Source organism: Rosa chinensis, chromosome 4 (assembly GCF_002994745.2).
Source record: "Rosa chinensis cultivar Old Blush chromosome 4, RchiOBHm-V2, whole genome shotgun sequence".
NCBI classification, from domain to species: Eukaryota; Viridiplantae; Streptophyta; class Magnoliopsida; order Rosales; family Rosaceae; genus Rosa; species Rosa chinensis.
Window position 1 is genome coordinate 6,775,832 of NC_037091.1, and position 20,491 is coordinate 6,796,322.

The 20,491-nt window shown below is 40.2% G+C and overlaps 1 protein-coding gene across 1 annotated transcript; it reads right to left on the reverse strand.

Moving 5' to 3' along the window:
- Positions 1-17,365: 17,365 nt before the first annotated feature.
- On the reverse strand, positions 17,366-18,999 carry LOC112198154 (AT-hook motif nuclear-localized protein 20). The gene has a single exon (XM_024339221.2). It carries the CDS (start codon positions 18,424-18,426, stop codon positions 17,578-17,580), a length of 849 nt encoding a protein of 282 aa, XP_024194989.1. The 5' UTR covers positions 18,427-18,999; the 3' UTR covers positions 17,366-17,577.
- Between the last annotated feature and the right edge of the window lie 1,492 nt (positions 19,000-20,491).

The window sequence follows — 20,491 nt, forward strand, 5'->3', positions numbered from 1 at the left end:
ATCTTTTACACCAATCCAATGGCTTCGCGTTGGCGCAGAGCTATATCTAGCTAACAAGTTCACAAGATATGAGATGTCCGATCTTGTGCATTGGGATAAGTACAATAATGCGCCTATTGTACTAAGTAAGGCACTTCTGCCTCTAGCACATCTTCGTCATCATCCTTTTGATGAAGATGATCCTTTTCAGGATCAAGACTACGGACGATCATGGGGGTGCTTGAAGGCTTTACCTTGTCAAAATGCCTAAGCATCTATCGACATGATGCTCAAGTTCCAAACCGAGACATAATCGTGTTTTCCCAAAATCCTTCATCTCAAACTCGGATTTCAAGTGTTCAGCGGTTTCCCTTAACTCTTTAAGGGCTTCTAATGAAGATCATGTCCAACATGAACCGCGATAGAATCCGAAACTTGTTATAGAAACGCGTGGGCATATCCCTTCCCAACCAAGTAGTCACTTTAGTGAGCATTTCAACCTTATTGTAAACACGCTCCGTGGTCTAGAGCTACTTGACTTGGGTAAATGAAGTTCACCATGAACCTTCATGTATATTCCGTATCTAGATCCCTATAGAGATACGTAGTGGCCACATTTGTAAGCTGCATGTTCAGTTATTCGGAAACTACCAAACTGACAAGGTAGTGGAGTGCAGTGACATCCATTACGAGAGAATATGTCTCATCGTAGTCAATTCCAGGGCATTTTGTGAGAAGCCTTGCGCCATAAGGCGAGATTACCATCTCTTTTTCTCACTACGCTTTCTAACGAAGACCCATTAGTCAACAGGTTTTATATTAGGAGGTGTTGGCATCTCTAGCTCGAAAACCTTCCTCTTCGTTAGAGAATCCATCTTAACCTGGATCGCATCTTTCCATTTAGGACAAATTTCTCTACGTTGGCGTTCATTTATTAACGGAGTGTGGTTCGATATCATCGGACTCAACAAACTCATGCGCATGCGCAACTACATCATCATTATGATGGAGTTTCTATCCCACGTCTCATGTACACTAGTGTAAGTTTCATAGAGCTCTTTATTCTCAGGAATAGGTTCTGACGTTGAGGCGTCCCCCAACGATAACCATAACCCGGAAGATTCTCATGAGACGGATTTTGAGTCTTGATGATCAAAGGATTGGAATGTGCCAAAATATCCTTCGAACCCACGGGCCTCCCACGCATCCTAGCTGGGGCCATGGCCTGTAACGCCAGATTGCCACTCTCTTTGGCTTTGGCGCCATACCCACCTCCGTGTGCGGTAGCGCTACGTCCTCTCGTAGGGACGTCCTTCCTTGCAGGTTTGTTTGCAGCATATTTGTATGATCTCGTCACTTTAACAGGGATCGAGATGAGACATAGTGGAGACAGGCCACGACAATTCCTGTCGTTCCTGTTGAACATCTGTGTTCTTATCTCCCCCGAACGACTGGAAGACTGTCTCATCAAAGTGACAACCCGCAAATCTAGCAATAAAGAGATCGCCTGGCAAGGGCATTAAGAGGCGGAGGATTGTTGGAGTCCCAAATCCAACGTAGTTGCCCATTCGTCTGTAAGGACCCATCATAAAGCGCTGTGGCGGCGCAATTGGCACAAAAAATGGCTCACTCAAATGTGCGTAAGTACAAAAGACGTGTACCCAGTCACTAGCTGTAACGCAGAGGTACATGGAGTGGCATTAGGTCGTAGACGAATTAGCATAGCTGCATGCGATATTGCATCACCCCAAGCGGATGTAAGAAGATTGGTGCGCATTACCAATGTTCGGACTACCATCGTAGTCGTTTCCGCGAGACCAATTGGGTGTGTACATGGGAATGTGATGTCCAACATCAAGCCCATTGCAATATCCATCGAAAGTCTTGAGATGTAAACTCGCTAGCATAGTCAAATCCAATTGACTAAATAGGATGATTCGGGGAGTGAGCCCGTTGTTGTATGATATGTTCTAGGAGTGTAGCATAAGCAGCATTACAAGTGGACAATGGCACAACACGTGACCAGTGTGTTTGCGTGTCAACCAACATCATGAGATATTTAAACGTCCGCAAGTTGGTTGAATCAATCCACAAAATCCCTACGGATTCTTTGTAAGAACGGAATGAGTAATGTCATATCCTTTGCATAGGACGGTCTCAGTCCTAATTTCCCTAAGGAACAGGCTTTAGTAAAACGAGCGAGAGGCTTTAGAAGCAACCAATGAGAATTTTGGTTAGGCCTGAGCGTCTGAAACGCTATTTTGAAGCAAGTTGGTGATTGCAGCATCACCTAGGGCGCCATCACCATGATGGACGCCATCCATGGAGTCATGGATAGGGACTATGCCAGCCCTAGGCTAGTGGTGGACGGAGGCAGTGCCCTAGGCAGCAGCGTCGGTCACACTTAGTCTAGAAATCAACTTGTGATTCATGCTTCATTTCGCTCGAAAGAAATGATGTCTGTTATGTCCCGAACCTAGGAATTACGATTTACTTTCGTGTTGGACGGTAATTGTTAAATATTTTCAATTTTGAACCGTTATGGATATTTTAGTGGCCCTAAAAGTTGACTTTTTATTCGGGTCAAAATTTGAGAAAATGTTCTTCACGAAAGTTGTAGGGGACGTTAAACCGAGCGCGTGCATATGTGGTTCGTAAAAATCGGACTTCGTATGCGAGAGTTATGACTGAAATTGTAAAGTTACTGTTCACGGTAATTTTTGTTTAAAATAGAAAGTTACCTAGGGTAGGTTTCCATTTCCGGAAACCCACCCTTCCCCTTTCTCTCTCCTTCCCCCCGAGCTCTCTCTTCTCCGGTTCGGCGATTTTTCTCCTCCCATCGAATTCCGGCGATTCCGGCCACCAACCGGCGTGCCACCGGTCACCAGAGGAGCGCCTCCTCCCTCTGAGCACCCCTGCATCCTTGGTTTTCCACGATTTGGCCGGAAAACCACGGATCGAAGCAAAACCTCCTCCGGCTGCAGTTTTGGACTTTTGCCGATTTCCGGCGATTCCGGCCACCTCCGGTCCCCATCTCTTCATCGAAGGTTTGGTTTTTGCCACTGATCATTTCCCCTATGGCCTTGTAACACGATTTGAAGTGTAGAGGCCGGATCGAATTAGGGTTCTTGATTTTTCTGGGTTTGTGTTCATTGATTGATTTCGACTGTTTCTAGTTGTTATTTGGAATTGTTGTAGTTATGAAGTGGAATCAGTGTGTTGAGTAGGTGTTGTACCTGGAATTTGGTGGCCGGAGGTGGAGGTTGGCCACCGGCACGTGAAACCCACGCACCGCCACTGTAGGTGGCGCGTGAGACAGGGTTTTGGCCGGGAATTTTGACTGTTGAACATGTATTGGGTCAATTTTACATCTAGTTAATTAATCGAAGTTTGGAAATCGATTTGAAAGTGAATTGATTATAAATTTTGATGGTTGATCAAGAAAATTGGTGAAATTGTAAATCGAATTACGAGGAATCCATCCATCGGATTTCCTCGGTTTGGCCTTTGAGCCTTTATATTAAGGAGATAATATTATTGAAGAAGATTGGGAGAAATTGGGCAATTAAAGTGATATTAGGGTTGATTTTAATTAATCCAATTTAGTTTTCCATCCCGAAATTAAAGTTACGAACGTTATATTGTACAGGACGTGAGGAGGATTTCCTCGAGGAGGGTTTGGATCGACGGCAAGCTTAGCCGTACTTTGTGAGTGGACGTTTGTTTTAAATAAGTGATGCATGCATTTATTTATTAAAGCCTGTTTTATTTTATTAACGTATTTTTTTTCCGAGCATATGAAGATAATTATGATTTATCTTATGGAATTACTTCTAAATATTATTTTCCATGAAGTGATTATGATTTATATCGGTTGAGAATTTGGTTATAAAGTTATTATGCTCGGATTCGAATTTATATTTGAGACTTTATTTATAAATGGAGTTTGTTTGAAATAAATCTCTATGATTATTTATTGATTATGATTTTGGCATTGGGAATGCCTCATTGATGATTTATTTATTTCTTTAGCGTGTGGGACACGCTGTTAATTTATACGGCTTTTTACGAAAATCAGAGTACGGTTGGGAATCGTACCCGTATGTCCTTTATATGTGGGACATGGGGAAGCTTTAAGGATTTATCGGTTTTTAAACCGCCATACCTAGGGTCGTTATTTATATATTATATTACTGGCTAGCCTATTATTACTCCTCCCTACTTACTATGTGTTCGTAGGTGAGTAGAGGAGAGCATGGGATGCTCAAGAGTGTGGGACACTCCGACCCGAGCCAATAAGGCTCCCTTCTTTCGTATGGTGAAAGTTCTTCCCCATATTTTAATATGATTTGACTAGCGGGGCTAGTCCGATTTATTTTATCCAGCGGGGCTGGAATGGTTTGTACGAGTTTTGGGTTTAAAGAAATACGTTTTATAAACGTTGCATGCATCGAGACTTTATATTGTAAACTTGTGGGAAAGTATAAATTTATCTTCATTTATACTTATTTATTTTGTCCACTCACTCTAACGTTTTTATGTACTTTCCCCCTGGGCCCTTTGGTTTAAATTGCCCAGATCACAGTGTTGCGGACCGGCATAGGAGCGGAGGCTAGTACCACATTTGTCATCCATTCTCAGTAGGTTATTGATTAACCTACTTATTGTTTTATATTCCGAGTCTGTTCCTTAGATTGCTCTGAATACTTGTTGAGAGTGGATTTATACATTTGTATAATTATGTGTGTAAGAGTGGTTTATTTTGGGAGATTGTTGAACGATTGAGTTGCTGGGTTGTATTTGTTTAAGATGTTAAGATTGTGGAGTTTGATGTTTATACTTGGAAAATTATGGAATGTTGCTAGGAAGCAGGGTGGCTTCAAGCATAGCATTTAGAGTATTTGAGGAGTGTTTTCAGCAGGTTTAGGGTTGCCCATTTTTAGGGGAGGTTCTGTCGAATTTTCTCGAAAAGTGGGTCCCGCAGGTCCACCTAGGAGTTAGGAGGGTAATTCCGGGGTGGGTCCTGACAATGTCCATGTGAAGTCTTTTGTAGACGGATCATCATATCATGACCAGGATGATCTATCCTGTCGTGACAAAGCCAATATGTGTCTAAATCCAAGAGATCTTCTCTCATAATTTTATTAGATTTAATAGCTCGAATAGTGACATAAAGTCCACTAGAGAGACACATAAACTTCTCTAAGATGCGTCTTTGTTCGCAATCATTAGAGGTAATGCAAAGGAACTCATTTCCGTTCTCTACATGCATTTTCGCATGGAATTCGTTGGCTATTCATAGGGTACTATTTGCCCTAAGAGCGTAGAGAGTTTCTGTGACAACTGTAATTAAGGTGCCATTTGGCAAGTGGAACTTGGGCTATTCCATGTCCTTGAATTAATACTGATGGCCCAGCCATCGTAGTCACAAAGTCATATGCTCATAATCAAAATTGAGTCATAATGAAAAGAACACGAAATTTTATTCATAAGCCAACGGAATACATCATTGTTTCTATGATCAAAGGAAATCTAATCCAATAAAAAGTAATATGGCAATCGCCTACATCTCTTGGAAAATAAAAAGACTTAATCAAAATTGCCAATTTCTGGGTCTTGATCCTTGTAGTCTTCCACCCTTAGATCTAGATCACCATCTTGATCTTCTTGTGCCATGTCATTTGCTTCCCTTGCTTCACGATACGTCTTATATGCGTTTGCAACATTCTGGGGTGCGGTACATGTTTTGGCCGGTTCAGTTGATCCACATCGAAAACAAACATCATTATGGTCAGGCTCCCTTGATCGAGGCGCCATTGGGGTGCGATTTGGACAACCTATCCTCTTGGTGGCGTTACCACCATGGTCAGAGGCTCCGCCTCTCTCTCTCTTCACACGTTGACCTCCACGGTTCCGTGCACGCCTCTCTTGGCGATTTCCTTCCTCTTTAGGGCGAACATATGGACCAGAATGTCCAGAATTGTCCCTATCCTTAGGGTTTCGCTCCTTGCGTCCTCCATTGGGGGCGCGACTATAGTTAGACTCCGGAATAGGCTTAGTTCCCACGGGTCTAGCATTATAGTTCTTCACAAGAATATTGTCGTGCTTTTCAGCTACGTTCATGGCGCCAATGAGCTCATGAAACCTTGTGATACGTCCTGCATTTACATCAATCCGATAATTCTTTGAAATCATTAGTGTAGAGACGGAGAAGGTAGAGAGAGTCTTCTCGATCAACATCGTATCAGTTATGGCTTGGCCACAAAACTCCATCAAAGACTTGATACGAAGAGCTTCTGAGTTATAATCAAGCACAGACTTGAAATCACAAAAGCGGAGGCTATGCCATCGCACTTCTAAATCAGGAAGCAGGGAGTCACGAACGTTGCCAAATCGCTGCTCAAGTTCTACCCATAGCTTTCTTGGGTCTTCCTCATTGAGGTATTCATTTTGGAGCGCGTCATTCATGTGCCTTGTCATGAGAATTATGGCTTTAGCTTGTTTTGCTTCGAAAGCAGTAGCTTGCTCAATGGAGAGCACGTTTTGACCAGGCTCTTGGATGGCTTCCAGAAGTCCATCAGCCTTAAGATGTTGGCGCACATCTCGGACCCACCTATGGTATCCTGCGCCAGTTGTTTCTAGTGGAACGAAGTTCAACTTGTTCAGGTTACTCATCCTGAAAAACAACACAAGATTAGGGTTAGTTTCGGAGCGAAAAGGCTACCACGAAAAACTATTAAATTTCTGAGCCTAGTCGCTTCCAAGAAATTAGGGATTTTCTGAGCGTAGTCGCTTCCAAGAAAACCCGATTCCAAGAGGGGTTTTGGATTAGATCGAAACAACGATGTATGTGGTCGATCGTTTTCTTCTCAACATGCTTTAAGTTTGGAGGACTCTACAAGCTCCAAGCTTGGAGTGAGCACGAACCCCCACAGTTCGGCTTTTGGTCTCCCCTATAAAGAAGAAAAGGGGGTAGAAGAAGGGATGTTGGAAGTCCCCGAGAAAAGAAGAAGAAATTGAAATAAAACTTCAAAAACGGGAACTTTTAGAAAAGTTTACCTTAAAAGATGGTCGGAAAAGTCGTCGCCGGGAAGTTACTGTAGCTGCCGGAGTTACTATAGCTGACCGGAAAAGTCGCCGGAAAGTGGCCGGAAAAGTGTTGACCGGAGGGTTGACCGGTCGTTGACCGGGGTGCTAACGTGGCAGTCGGAGCTGACGTGGCAGGTCCGTGATGACGTGGCTTGCTGACTGGAGCTGACGTGGCTTGCTGACTGGACGCCTGCTGGACGCTAACGTGGCAGGAATCTTGGCGGCTTGGCTGGCGCACGTGGGCTTCGCTGGGCCTGCTGCACGTGGGCTCGACTGTGGGCTGCAGCAGGCGGGCTTGGGCCGCACAGGTTCTCCCCCTTTTTTTTTTTTTTTTTCTCTTTCTGCCGGTTCAAGTCTGGTGGGCACAGGTGGCCGGTTCAGTTGAATTTTGGCCTGTTCCGGTGGTGAAGTTTCCGGTTCCGGATTTCTGGGGTGGAGTTGCTTCAGGTGGCCGAGTATGGCGGCAGGAGGTGGTGAGGAATGCTTTGAACCGGGCAGGGGGATTTTTGCTACTTCCGGTGGCCGGTTCGGATATTAACCGGCCAGTTCTGTGGGCGGGGTCGCCGGTTCTGGACTCCTGGAGTTGAGATCTTCAAGGTGGGCGGCGGTGGTTTCTGGGATTTGAAGGCTACGAATTTAGGGCTTCAGGGTTAGGGCTTCGTGCTGATAACGTGTTGTAGAGAAACTGAATTTGAGAGGAATTTGCTGTGTATTCTCATTGATAATAGGGGCCTCTTTATATAGAGGATTACAATGCATAGAATCTCAATCATACAAGGAAAGTAATTCTACATTGATTAGGATTCTAGATCCTTCTAATTAAATCCTATTACCACTAGGTCAAGTAACCTAGAGTTTGGGCTAAACACAAATTAGGTTTTCCTTGAACAACTTAGAGTATAATCATAAAAGAACCAATAATATAGTTGCTTATCGATAAGAGTTTTCTAATTAACTTTCTTGGAGCTAAACAAAACACATGTTCATTTATTTTAAAATTAAAATTCAAAATAAAATAATTGAAGGGGCATTCCGAGAATTGAAATCAAGACCTCTTGCACCCTAAGCAAGAATCATACCACTAGACCAAATGCCCATTTTGAAAATTAGGGTTAGAAAGTTCCTCTCTTTTTTTCCTTCCAAAATAGAAATTATTCTATGCACCGACGGTGCAAATGACCTAACACTTATAAGATAATCTCAACCCTTGATATTTATAATTAATATTTTTATTAAAACTTAATAGTGTATTTAATATAATGTAACCATCCATTTATGTCGGTGCACTGAATCCACCCCCTTCTTCAAATGATTTTTTCGTAAAACGTTTGAAAATGGCAACAAACTCATGTCTATTTGACGGAGGGAAACAACGCACAGATTTGTAGGGACTTAAGAGCTCAGAAATTGCCACACGTAAGAATCCTTATGAATAGACCGGTCAACAGATCCGTTTTGATGTCCCATTGGGAAAATGAGGAGAGGGCAGACCCCCACCATCTTGCTTTGCTCATGTTTGACATGTTCTCTTCTCTGTTTTGTTTGCCCTGACTCGGGCTTCGTTCTTGCCAGCAAACTTTTACTTGGGAGGGAAATTACCCTAACTTTAATCCTGTCTTTTAAACATTCTAGTTTTCTGTTGTGATGATCAATTTTCATCTAGAGTCCCCTCTTTCAACGACATGGATCATATAATTTCAAGTTATTTGTTATAGTTTTCACTACTTTTTGGTGTAAAGACAGGAGAAGTGGCGACCATCTTCTCACTTCTAACTTCGACTAAGATCTTTTTACCTCTCTTTCACATGCATTATAGTGAAAAGCAGTTGATGACGAGTTTACATTTACTCTCTTTTCTTTTGGATCATGACAAATGTCTTGATCACGAGTTTGACTTTTCTGATCTCAACAATAACATTGTTGTCTTCTTCTATGTTTTCTTGATTGTGTAAGTCTGTTATTCTGATACTACTTTAGGAGAGAGTATTCAGTGCACTTGAACTAACAGTAACAAACATTTTTGGTTATGCTATTCACACACATTTTTTCTCTATTCACACACCTCCTCTATTTTTATATTACTTTAATTCAATTTTCTTTTAAAAATTACCCTAACTACCCTTCCTTATAATTGTGTTTCTTTTTTCTTTTTTCTACTTGGCAAGTAAATCATCCTCAAATCCTAAACCTTTATTTTCCCGCAGACACAGAAGACTTCAAAACTCTTTTCGATTCCATATTTTCTTTTTCATCAAAAACTTCTCTAGCATAGTCATTCTATCTCTCTAATATGATGCTTTGAAGTTTAATCATGGTAGAACAAGAAACTTTAGACCCATCTTTTGAGAAAATTTTACATTTGATTTGCAATGGAGACATGGAAAAAAAAAATGAGTTCAGTGATCATTCGAGCTCCTTTGAATCCATTATTCCTAGTAAGATTCTAACTGAAATTATTTAGTGTATTTGAATCTATTGAGCAACTATAGAACTTTACAACAGCCTAATAATGATGGTCTTATGATTATAAACATGATTTATTCTACTATATTATGCTAGTAGAACATAATTTTGTCTCCACACGAAGATTGCAACTCATTGCATTCAATATTATGTAAAGCATCTCCAAATTTTGTGTACATCATCAACTGCAGCGTGGAAGCTTATGGCTGAACCGCTGAAGTGGATAAAACGCTGATTCCATTTTTTTAAAATTTTTTTGAGGATGATGCACCTGGATTAAGAGTAAAAAATAAACAAGCATTGAGTTTCGTACTTTGCAAAGTATGAGGATAAACTTTACAATTTGGATTCAGTTGGGTGAAGACTTGAGAAGTATATTCTTTGTCTAATAATACAGGTCATTCCACTTAATAAATGTATTATTTTTCCTTCATTTATAGGTAAAAATTGATTTATTTTACAATGATGTTTGATTCATGATTGAATTGCTAAATAGAAAAAAGAAAAAGAAACATATTTATAGGGGAGGGTAGTTAGGGTAATTTATAAAAAAATTGAATTAAAGTAATAGAAAATTAGAAGGGGTGTGTGTGAATACCTGTGTGAATAGCACCACCCAACAAGGGCTCAGATCTGTTGGTTCACTTGCACCGCTTGTGTATAGAAGAAATTTTCCTACTTTTTTGAAAGGGGTTTGGAACCCAGCTTAGCTAGCTGGGAGGCTCATCCCCACGCCCGGTTCCATTTATTATATTAATAGTAAATATAATAAAATTGACGTTCATTTTCCTACTTTAGTGTCCTTAATGTCCTACTTTTTTTGGTCCTTGCACTATGTATTCTATATTCAACTATCAATAATACAATTGACGTTCATTTTTTGTTAGAAAAAATTATTACGGACGATAATAAATTCTTCACCAATGAAATTCAGATGGAGCATTAGAGAAAAATATTAATGAGTTTACTTTTTTGACTATATTTGTGTTCTTCTACTATATATGCAAATCATGTATGTGCCTATCTTCTTGTGGTATCCCATCTAGATTAGTGACCTGAAGTGTTGAAATGTGATTCTGTTTCTTCCCGATATAATTTCTCCTCCTATGACATTAGAGTTACTTCCATCATTTCTTTTTTTGAAGGAAAAAAGAACAAGCTTTATTACGTGAAACTGAGGAATGCATGGAGCAATGCAAACACATCAAAAGAAAGTAATGAAACAAAATAAGATGTACAAGCGCATCTAATTTTGAAAAGGAACCAGGGTATGACTAAATGCCTTTCGAACATGACTAAAAGATGAAAAGCCAAGAACTGGACTGCATATATCAATTCAGCAACGAAACTGTAGTAGTAACCGTAACCAGGATCATAATAGTAGCTTGGGAGGTACACCTTAAGAGAGCGAGGTGAGGCTTCCAAGAAGACGAAGCAACCAAGGGTGTCAAAAGCTTGGACATTATCAATTGAACTCTCAAGAACAAGAACCATGGAACTGAGAGTGCGTAGGCCTAAAGAAAGCCCACTCACTTTCAGAGCCCAACACAAGCCCAGACCTAAGCCCAATGAAAATTTCTTTGGGCACCTAGGCCACCCAATCCCATACTCCTAATCTTTCACCGGCGCCACCCAACCCTTGCCTCTAAAACACCGGAGGTAGAAGGTCATCCACCATAAGAAGGAGCGGCTTGCTGGAGTGACACGGCACACCACTCAGAGGCCACTCGCTGAAGCCACGAGCCCAGACAAACCTAGCTAGCAATCTTGATCAAATCCAGCCAACAACGTAAGTCTTCAGTCTCCATCCTCCTCCGTCTCCGAATCCATCACAACAACTCCTTCTGCACCGCAAAAGAGAAGAGACAGATACAGAATCCCAAATGTGAATCCCCTCATACCAATGGCGGATCTAAGATTCGAAAATGGGGTGGGCTACATATTCAAGTGTTTTTTTTGGGCGAAGCCAAAAAAAAAATTCGGCACAACTATGTACAAATGTAAGAAGTATATATCGTGTTATATTGACGTCAACGGAGGCCGGGAGGCAAGAGTATTTGGAAGAAAACAAGCAGTGACTGATAGGCTATAGAAACGAGAGAGAGAAACCTGAGAGAAGAAGAAAACGAGGGCTCAATCGTTGATGAGTGATGGAATGGACGAAGAGGAGACTGGAGACTAGTCCCTAATTATTTTCGGGTGGGCTTCAACATTTTGATGATACTATATATATAATTTTTTTTTCCTTCAAAATTTTCGGGTGGGCTTGAGCCCTCCCCATACACTATGTGGATCCGCCAGTGCCTAGCTCATACAAACCCACATTTGAGAAAAGCCTCCTCTGACGAGAGACATTCAAGCCCAAACCAAACTCTCTGCGAACACCGCCGTGATCCGAATGACAATTCAGCAAGAAGCGGATGCCACAACCAATAGGTTCAACCGAGAGGAAGGAATCATTTCTTATAAGGAACGTAAAGTAATAAATTAAAGTAGTTTTTTTCGTTCTTAAAATTATTTTGTCAGAAAACGAAAGCAGTCTCAAGTAATTAATTAATAGTCTCTGTCTTTTTGGGAGTCTTTATGGATAGGGGATGGGACAAGCCCGACCTCTACTTATACTACAAGTCCTTCAGAAAAGGATACAAAATAAGAACGAGTGAGAAGAAATTAACTTATCCAATCTGAGATTCATTTCAAAGTTATCGATTGATATGATCTATAAGACATTGATATTACATACAAACTATACGGTTATGAATTTTACTTGAGTAGAATCGTAGTGTTCATATCAATTGATTGAACTTGGTAAAAGAAGTTATTTCAACTACTTGCTCATGTATTGGTTGTCAAGTTGCCTTTTGACTCTCAAGAAACAACCTGATGAATATGAATAGGTTTATAAACAATTAGGTTAATTTAACAACACTTCATTGGATCAAAGGGCTTAGGGATGGCCTTTTCTGTACGGTGATTTCTTTCTTTGTGTGATGTCTGTTGCACCCTCACCATCCAAGCTTGATTTATTAATTTATAGATTTCACTGACTTTATTAAAAAAGGCAGCTTAATGGGGGGTCTACAATTTATTAATGCAAACGTAGTGGATTCCCCTTAAAAATATGATTAAATGGCTTTCACAGTCTCTCACAGATGCATACAGATGCATACAAGTATACAACCATTATATATGCAGTCTCAATTGCAAGTAGTCATGTGCTTCACAAGGAAAGGCAATTGATACAAAAGGGAAAATATACTTGTTTAATTATTGGTATTAGTCTTCATTATATGAGAATTAAAATAAGATAGCTGGTAATTGAACCAAGACTCCAAGAGGGTCCAAGTTGATAATTTTCTGTCAAGGCTTTTAAACTAGGACACGTGAATCCATGTGAAGAGGGTCCCTTGGCCTCCATGCTTAAGCAAGCTTGCTGCAACTCTAGAATCCGTTGAGTGTTGGGTGGAAATTCCTAAAAGGAGAGTTGGTTAATTAAGTTTTGTTCAAGTTATTTCACTAACTTTAGAAGTTGTTTGCAGTAAGAAGTAGGAACTTTGATTGACAGATTGCCATTTCTGTTCAATGGAAGCTAGCAGCTAGTTGAGTGCATTTACATCAAATAGCTACTGCCCTTTTCTTTTTTTCTTCTGGTGCAAGTAGTTTCTACTGTGAAGGAAATCATTTACCCAAAAAAGTGCAGTAACATTTATACTGGGAGTATTTAACCTTATCCTTACAAAACATTCACAGTAATATACATACATTTATACAAATATCCGCACATAATTATTTCTGAGTGTCTTTGTATTTTTTGTTTTTAGCCTTGCCAAACAGGTTTTCTAAGTTACTCGAACATCTTATATGGGGAACACTCCGTTTTGTTAGATGGAGATAAATGTTCTAACTTTTTCTTCACCCTAGTAACTCTGAAGAAAATAACCTGCAACCAAAGCCAGACCTGACATGAGGCCCATGAGTCGGCCATCTTAGGCTCGGTGTCTCATCGGGGCCTAACATTTCTTTTTTTGGGGGTATTTAAAAAAATTATTAAGTAAATAAAATGTAAGTCTTTTACCAAACAATGAGATTGATTTAGTTGGCAAGTTGCATTTCTTTCCTTTATGTTACTCCTAGACTAGGTTTGAATCTCATTGATGTTGTGTATTTATTTTTCTTTTCAATTTTTTTTTGTAAATATTTTTTTGGCTATTTTTTTATTTTCTATAAAAAATGTAGGCCCATTTTTATTTTTGCCCTCAAGCCTCAAAATTTTAAGTTCAGGCCTGCAACAAGATAGAAACTCTTTGAATGGTTAGGACAGTGGTGTTGTGTCTGCCAAGGACCGTCCATCGATCAAGTTAGTAATGTGTTTGATTAAAGCGAGTAGCTCAGATTGATATGAACGACTTACCTCCTCATGGAGCGAAGCGTGATTTATATAGGGGTAACTAAAGCCCTTGCAAGATAGGAATACTTGTGCCAGATTGACATTGAATTTTTAGATGTCAGGTAAAACAGTATAGGTTTGGTTTACCTATCCCTTAAGGAGAAAGGCTTCTAGGAACTTTCTCACAGTAGGCCAACCAGATAGAGCACCACAAGCCAATCTGTGTTGGGCATGACTAAGGTTTTAAATATTGGTATCTTCATATGTATCGGTACTTTGAAAAATGGAGATATCGGAAATATCGGGGATACAGGGTAACAAAATGTCGTTTTTGAAAAAAGTCAATTTATTAGAAATTTAGAACTACATATAAATACATATGAATTTCAACTTCATCTACATCCAAAAAGAGACTCTAGGTGGTTGAAAAGCCGCTCGCTAGTCTACTAAAATGCAATAATCAGACCAAGACATATGACCCATTTAGTGCGAATTGTAGTGATGAACATGATAGTTATAGATCTCTTTAGAGCTGCCGACTGTTTCCCCTATAAGGGGATAATAAGGATGAACCCAACTAGATAACTGATCATATACTTCTCCATATTGATTATATCCATAAGCATCATAACCAAATTGATTATTGCCTTCATGAGATTCATTTGAGATCCCACTGCGCTCTGTGCCTAAACTGATAGAGTCAAAACTTAAGGCAATTTAAGAAACATCAGATGGGGTACTTTGTTCATCAGTTGCACCTCTAGTCCTCCTCCCATATCGGGTCTTCTCTTGAGCACCATGACCAGCTATTCTCACTCTGTGGTCTTCATCTTGGGTGGTATGATCAAAATTACCTTCACAGGTAAATTGGAATCCTCCATCCACAGAAAATTGTCCATATTCATATCTTTCACCTCCACCACCTGTTCCACTTCCACCCTCTCCACCATCATCAGAACTATCTGGAGTTGCTGTACCACCCCACTTATCATCACTATCTGAATTATCTTCTGGGTTTTTAACAACTTCTTTAGATAAGACTCTCTCTACGTTGATTCCAGCATTAGTTGCAGTTTCTACAACTTGTGGAAGAGGTCTTCCAGTTTCATCATCGAGGTGTGCAGGCGTAATCCAATCATGAAGTGGATCAATGCCATTATCAAGCGGCTCGCTTGCAACATGAAGTAGATCTATATAGTTGTTTTCATTGACCACATTATTCTTTGCATGTTTATCTCCCAGCCGCAGCTTCATGTTGTAGTAGCAGTATACAAGTTTTTTATCTTCTTTCTATTATTCAACTACAGAGTTACAGACATAGTCACAGACTACACAGTACCAAATCTTTCCTCACACATATTTGCATTTAGACTTTTAGAGAATTACTTCTCACCCTAAATTGGGTATTTCTCCTCACCTAGATTCGCCTTGAGGGAATTTTCTACTCACCTAGATTCACTTTGAAGGGATTTCTCCTCATTCAGATTTGTCTTTAGGAGATCTCTCTTCACACAGATTTTCATTTAGAGAATTATTGAGTTTTTTTTTTTTTTTTACCTCAAATTTTACAGATATTTCTTCACTTTATTGGGGATATATCGCAAATATCTAATATATCGGGGATATTTGACGATATCGGAGAAATTTCACAGAAACGGTAAAAGATAAAATATTTACCCCCTAGATATATCGTTCCGTCGAAAAAAGGAGATATCGCAGATATTTAAAACCTTGGGCATGACCTTATGGTTCATACTTGTTTTTCGTATCTCCTTTAAGATGGACTTTCTCGTATTGGACTGGAGTCATTACGGATCAACCCGTTGGATTCGGAGCAGAGACCCTAGAGTTTAATGATGATATCTGTAACTATCATCGCTCCGGCTCTCTCGGACCCTCTTTAACAATATTATCATATCCAAAAAGTAATTAAATTGTGCCAGTACATTGAGAATGAAGTAGTGAGTTACATAAGAGGAAGTGAAAAAGAGTGACGTTCCCTTTAGCCCCTTTTCATGGTTATCAGTCAGAGAACCTGGAAAAGCTGATCATCCTTCAGAAATTGCATATTTTGAAGATGATGAAAGGTGAAGAAAGTGGCTTGATCTGGTGAATTGAACTACCGACTTGATATTGAATGAATATTTGATTCTGCAATTAATAACAATCTGTGAATGGTTATACATTCTGAAGTCAAATGAACTTTTCAGCTTATGATAGACATCTCCATACATGATGTAAGCTGAAGAACTAGCTAACTCATGGATATTTAATAATAATTCCTAACGAGGTAAATACAAGCCTTCTGTAATTGCTTATCTACCAAGTAACTAAATAACTAATTAATTACCATGAAGTTTTATTAATTTATTTATTTTTATTCTGGACGACAATGTAATCCCCTCCCCACCGTCTATCAGTGATATTTGAATCCATGACCTCCAAAGTGTTAGTTAGGTTACCTAACCAACAGGTCACAGCTCACCGATTACCATAAAAGTATATTTGAATCTGATTACCATAAAAGTATATTTGAATCCAATTACCATAAAAATATATATGGATGTACAAACTACAAAGAGTGTCGTACCTTTAATCCGAAGAATAAAAAAGAGATTAGTTTCAACTTCTTTTTTTTTTTTTTTAATGTTTGAGTTTCAACTTTAGATGTGAAGACACGTTGATCATTTCTCATAGATTATTAAGAAAGTCATGAACAATTCAGTAATCTGTATCAATCACTGAATTACTGATAAAGTCAAATTTGACCTAGATGATCATTGAATTCTTCTCGGCTAAAACAGAGAAGTTACATATAGGTTATTTTATAATATTACAATGGAGACCGCCACCGCCGCGAACACACCAACCCCCCCCCCCCCCCCCCCCCCCCCCCCCCTCCATTTCGCAGTAAACCACAATGTCCGAGTGTAAATTATGCTTAGGGTTTGCTGCATTGGATATGTGACTTCAAGAAAAATAAAATTACAAGGAAAATTCTTAGGGCAACCCCAATTAAAGCAATCTAAATTAAGAGCTGGGAGGGCTGAGGCCGGAAGCTTCAAGAATTTGTCACAAATTCATTCCTGCATGTTTGCTTCCAAATTAGGGTGTAAAATTTAAGAAGAGACATGAGATCAAAAGTCTTGATTATAATGTACCCAAAAAAAGAGTCTATTGATAATTACCAGAAGCCAATGAAAACGTTTCAAACGCTGATATGCCTAGATCTCTAATTAATTGTTTACTGTATCGATCTTCCATGTCTAATCCATCATATCAGGTAATAAACTACAAATCATTGACATATATATTAAAAAACTGATTCATTGAACTGAACTAAAATTCCCCACCAAGCAAATTTATACAAAGAAATTATAATACACACACCAGCCAGAGATCATGTTCGATCAAGAATTAGTATCTAAATTAGAGGCCAGAAACCAATTGGAAATTAAAGAACATTAATTATTATCCTTTTCATTGCTGCAAACTCAAATAAGCTTTTACAAATATAACATCGAGAACATCCCCCCAAGTTGCTCTCCTTTTAATTCACATCTCGCTTCCTACACATCTTTCTAGTTAATATCTCTCAGTTATAAGAAATGCAGGCTAGGATTGACTGATCGTTCATGAAGATGAACTGATCCTCTGTTTTAGTAAGGCGGTCTTGAATGAGTCCAAGCATAAGCGTCATGCCCGAGTGGGCCGCCGTTGGGGATCAGATTGGGTGGCAGACCGTAAAGGGGGAGCGACGACGGATCAGGCAGCTGTCCGCCGTGCCCGGGTGGCTGCAACTGAGGACCGCCACTACTTCCAACTCCAGTAGGGGAGCTTCCAGAAGCTCCATGACCTCCACCACCACCACCGCTTCCAGCCTCATCATCTTCCTCAAGAGGCAGTCTCTCATAAGTAGCATTAGCAAAAGTAGCAGCCACAACCATAACTGGTCCAGCCGCAACAAGTGATCCAACAACGCTTCCCCCAACCACCTGACCCTGACCGCCTGCTAGATAGACGGTCAGGCCTGTTGACCCGGGCGGAGCAGGTCCTGGCAGAAACGCTCCGCTCAGGGACAGGATCTCGAACCTTCCATGGAGTGCCACAACGGCCCCGGGGGCAGCGGGTTGTCTCAGTGTCACGTTGGCCACTGAGCCACTCCCGCTGAGCACGCAAACACCTCTCTGACGCCTCCGTGCGAATTGTGCCACGCTCTCCGCCACGTCAGCACCGCCGGCAACTTCCATCACGTGGCTTCTAAGGGAGTTGGGGCTGTCCCTGGTCACGAAGATGGGCGGTTTGGGTTTGTTTTTGGATCCGGGAGGGCGGCCTCGGGGCCTTCGAGATCCAATCTCGACGGCCCCTTCTTTAGGCTCTTCTCCTTGATCTCTATCTTCGTCGTCGTCTCTGCCACCGCCACTGCTTCTGCCGCCGCTGTTTTCGTTCATGGAAATCTCGAGTTCTCGCTTGTTTAGCGCTGCTGGTGAATTGGCTGCCGGGTCCATTCCCGGCAGCCCCAGCTGACCGCTCCACCACGGATTCGCCAGACTAGCAATTTTGGATCAAATTTAGGGAATTAAGACGAAGAGATGACTCACTCTAAGCTTCTTAGTTTTCTTGTTCACTTCTACTAGTTCACAACTTGAGATGAAGAAAGCAAACGAAGCAAAGCTGTAACCTAACAATCCACTCACACTTAGCTAGAAATTGAGCGAGAATTAAGGACGCTGATGGGAGTTATAGGAGAAGACAGAATTAGATTCAATTGTTGATGGTGATCATGAACATGTCTGATGTAGAAGTGATCTTAGTCTGGATAGAGAATATATGTATGGAACAGATGCAAAAACCCTTGCTCTGATAGAATCAAGTACAAAGAAGAAGAGAGAGAAGGAGAGAGAGAAGGGGAGAGAGAGAGAGAATAATTAAAATTAAGAAAGCACAGAAAGAGGGATTGAAGTGAAATTAAAGAGTATATTTATAAATAAAAAGGGGGGACTAACATTTAATTCCAAATACAAAGTGTTTTGTGGGTGTTTTGGGTCAGCTTTAGCTGAGCTCTAGCCTGTTGTGATTTCGGGAGCTCCTAATGAGATTTTCATTGTCTAAAATAAGAGGAAAGATTAGTGACGTGTGCTTTGGGAGGGATCGGACTTAGGGTTTCGTGGGGTCGCGTGCGCGTGGGAAGGTGGGGATCACGTCGTTTTCTGTGGCCCAGTTTACATATCAAAACCTTTAGGCATTGTGTGTTTCTTTGTCTCTGACTCTGAGACTCGCTCAGTGATCTGTGGCCGTGTGCTTCACAGTAACGGTGTTACTATTACTGCTCAGATAGAGAGAGGAAGAGAGAGAACTTGAAGTCTCTATCTGGACAAGACCTGGCTGGGGTTTGTATTTACTAGTACTACTAGTACCACTACCAGTTGCCCCCAATCTTTTTCAGAGACAAACCCTCTCCTTTTGTGGTTTTGCTCATTTTTGGTATTTAAAGTACGGTATTGTTTATTTCCTTAAGTAGACTGTTCCTATGGTCCTTTTCTTAATTAGGGTCATAATTAGGGAAATAATATTGTCCAAAAAAAAAGAAAATGAAAGACAGGGAGAAAGTTGTAATTCTAACAAATTTAAGAACACCTTATTTCCCTCCTTCATCTTTCTTTTTGGTCGGAATTTCCATCTATAGTTCTAATACATTCTACTTCTAGGAATAATTTCTACCAAAAGACACTTTGCAAGGAACAAACAATGTGTAGATTATTAGGGGTGGAGATTAGGGCAAGTTTAAAAGTTTTGAACTCTAGAGGATAAAAAGGCTAGAAGAAAAACGTAAAGAAGCAAGTTCTAACTAAGGACGTAATCATGTGACCGTTAAAATGTAACCGTAATTGTGTCAGCCACATCTAAGGGAGTGGGAAAAAAAAGTGTCATGAGCCACAAAGGGGAGACAAGAAAAAATGATTAGTGAAAAGGAAAAAAGAAACCCGAAAAAGAGTTGAGGTCAGACTACTTCAAAAATTTTAAAAAGAGATGATTATTCAAAAAAACATCAGACAGTTTAAAAAGAACCTGCTAATTTTTATTTTTGATTACCCAATTTTTAAGAATTAGCGTAATTATAACCCACATGTTCACTAATCACTATCCCTCGTCATTCGGTTAAGTAGCTCCAAATTTGAAGGCTATGGAATATTCCCTCGTATGTTTTTTTTGTTAGGATTCTCTCTATTCTATCTTAATAAGAAAAATTAATATGAATATATAAGTTAAAACAAGGAAATTCAGATTTTCTTTTTTGGATCAATGGATCGTGCTTGAGCGCAAGTTGCAAAGTGGTCGTTTTTTTTTTTGAAGAGACAAAGTGGTCGTTGGTATATGCTAATTACATCCAAGTGATCCAGGTATGGTTGCTTCTCTTTTATGCTCATGTATTATAGCATGCAGCATAGTGCGATAGGTTGTCTGTCTTCGGATGTGGATTAAGAACCACTGAATGAGATAACAATCATCACATCTGTAATAGGATAATGCATGGTCGTACATGATCTAGAAGTAGGTGCTGTGAAAAGTTCC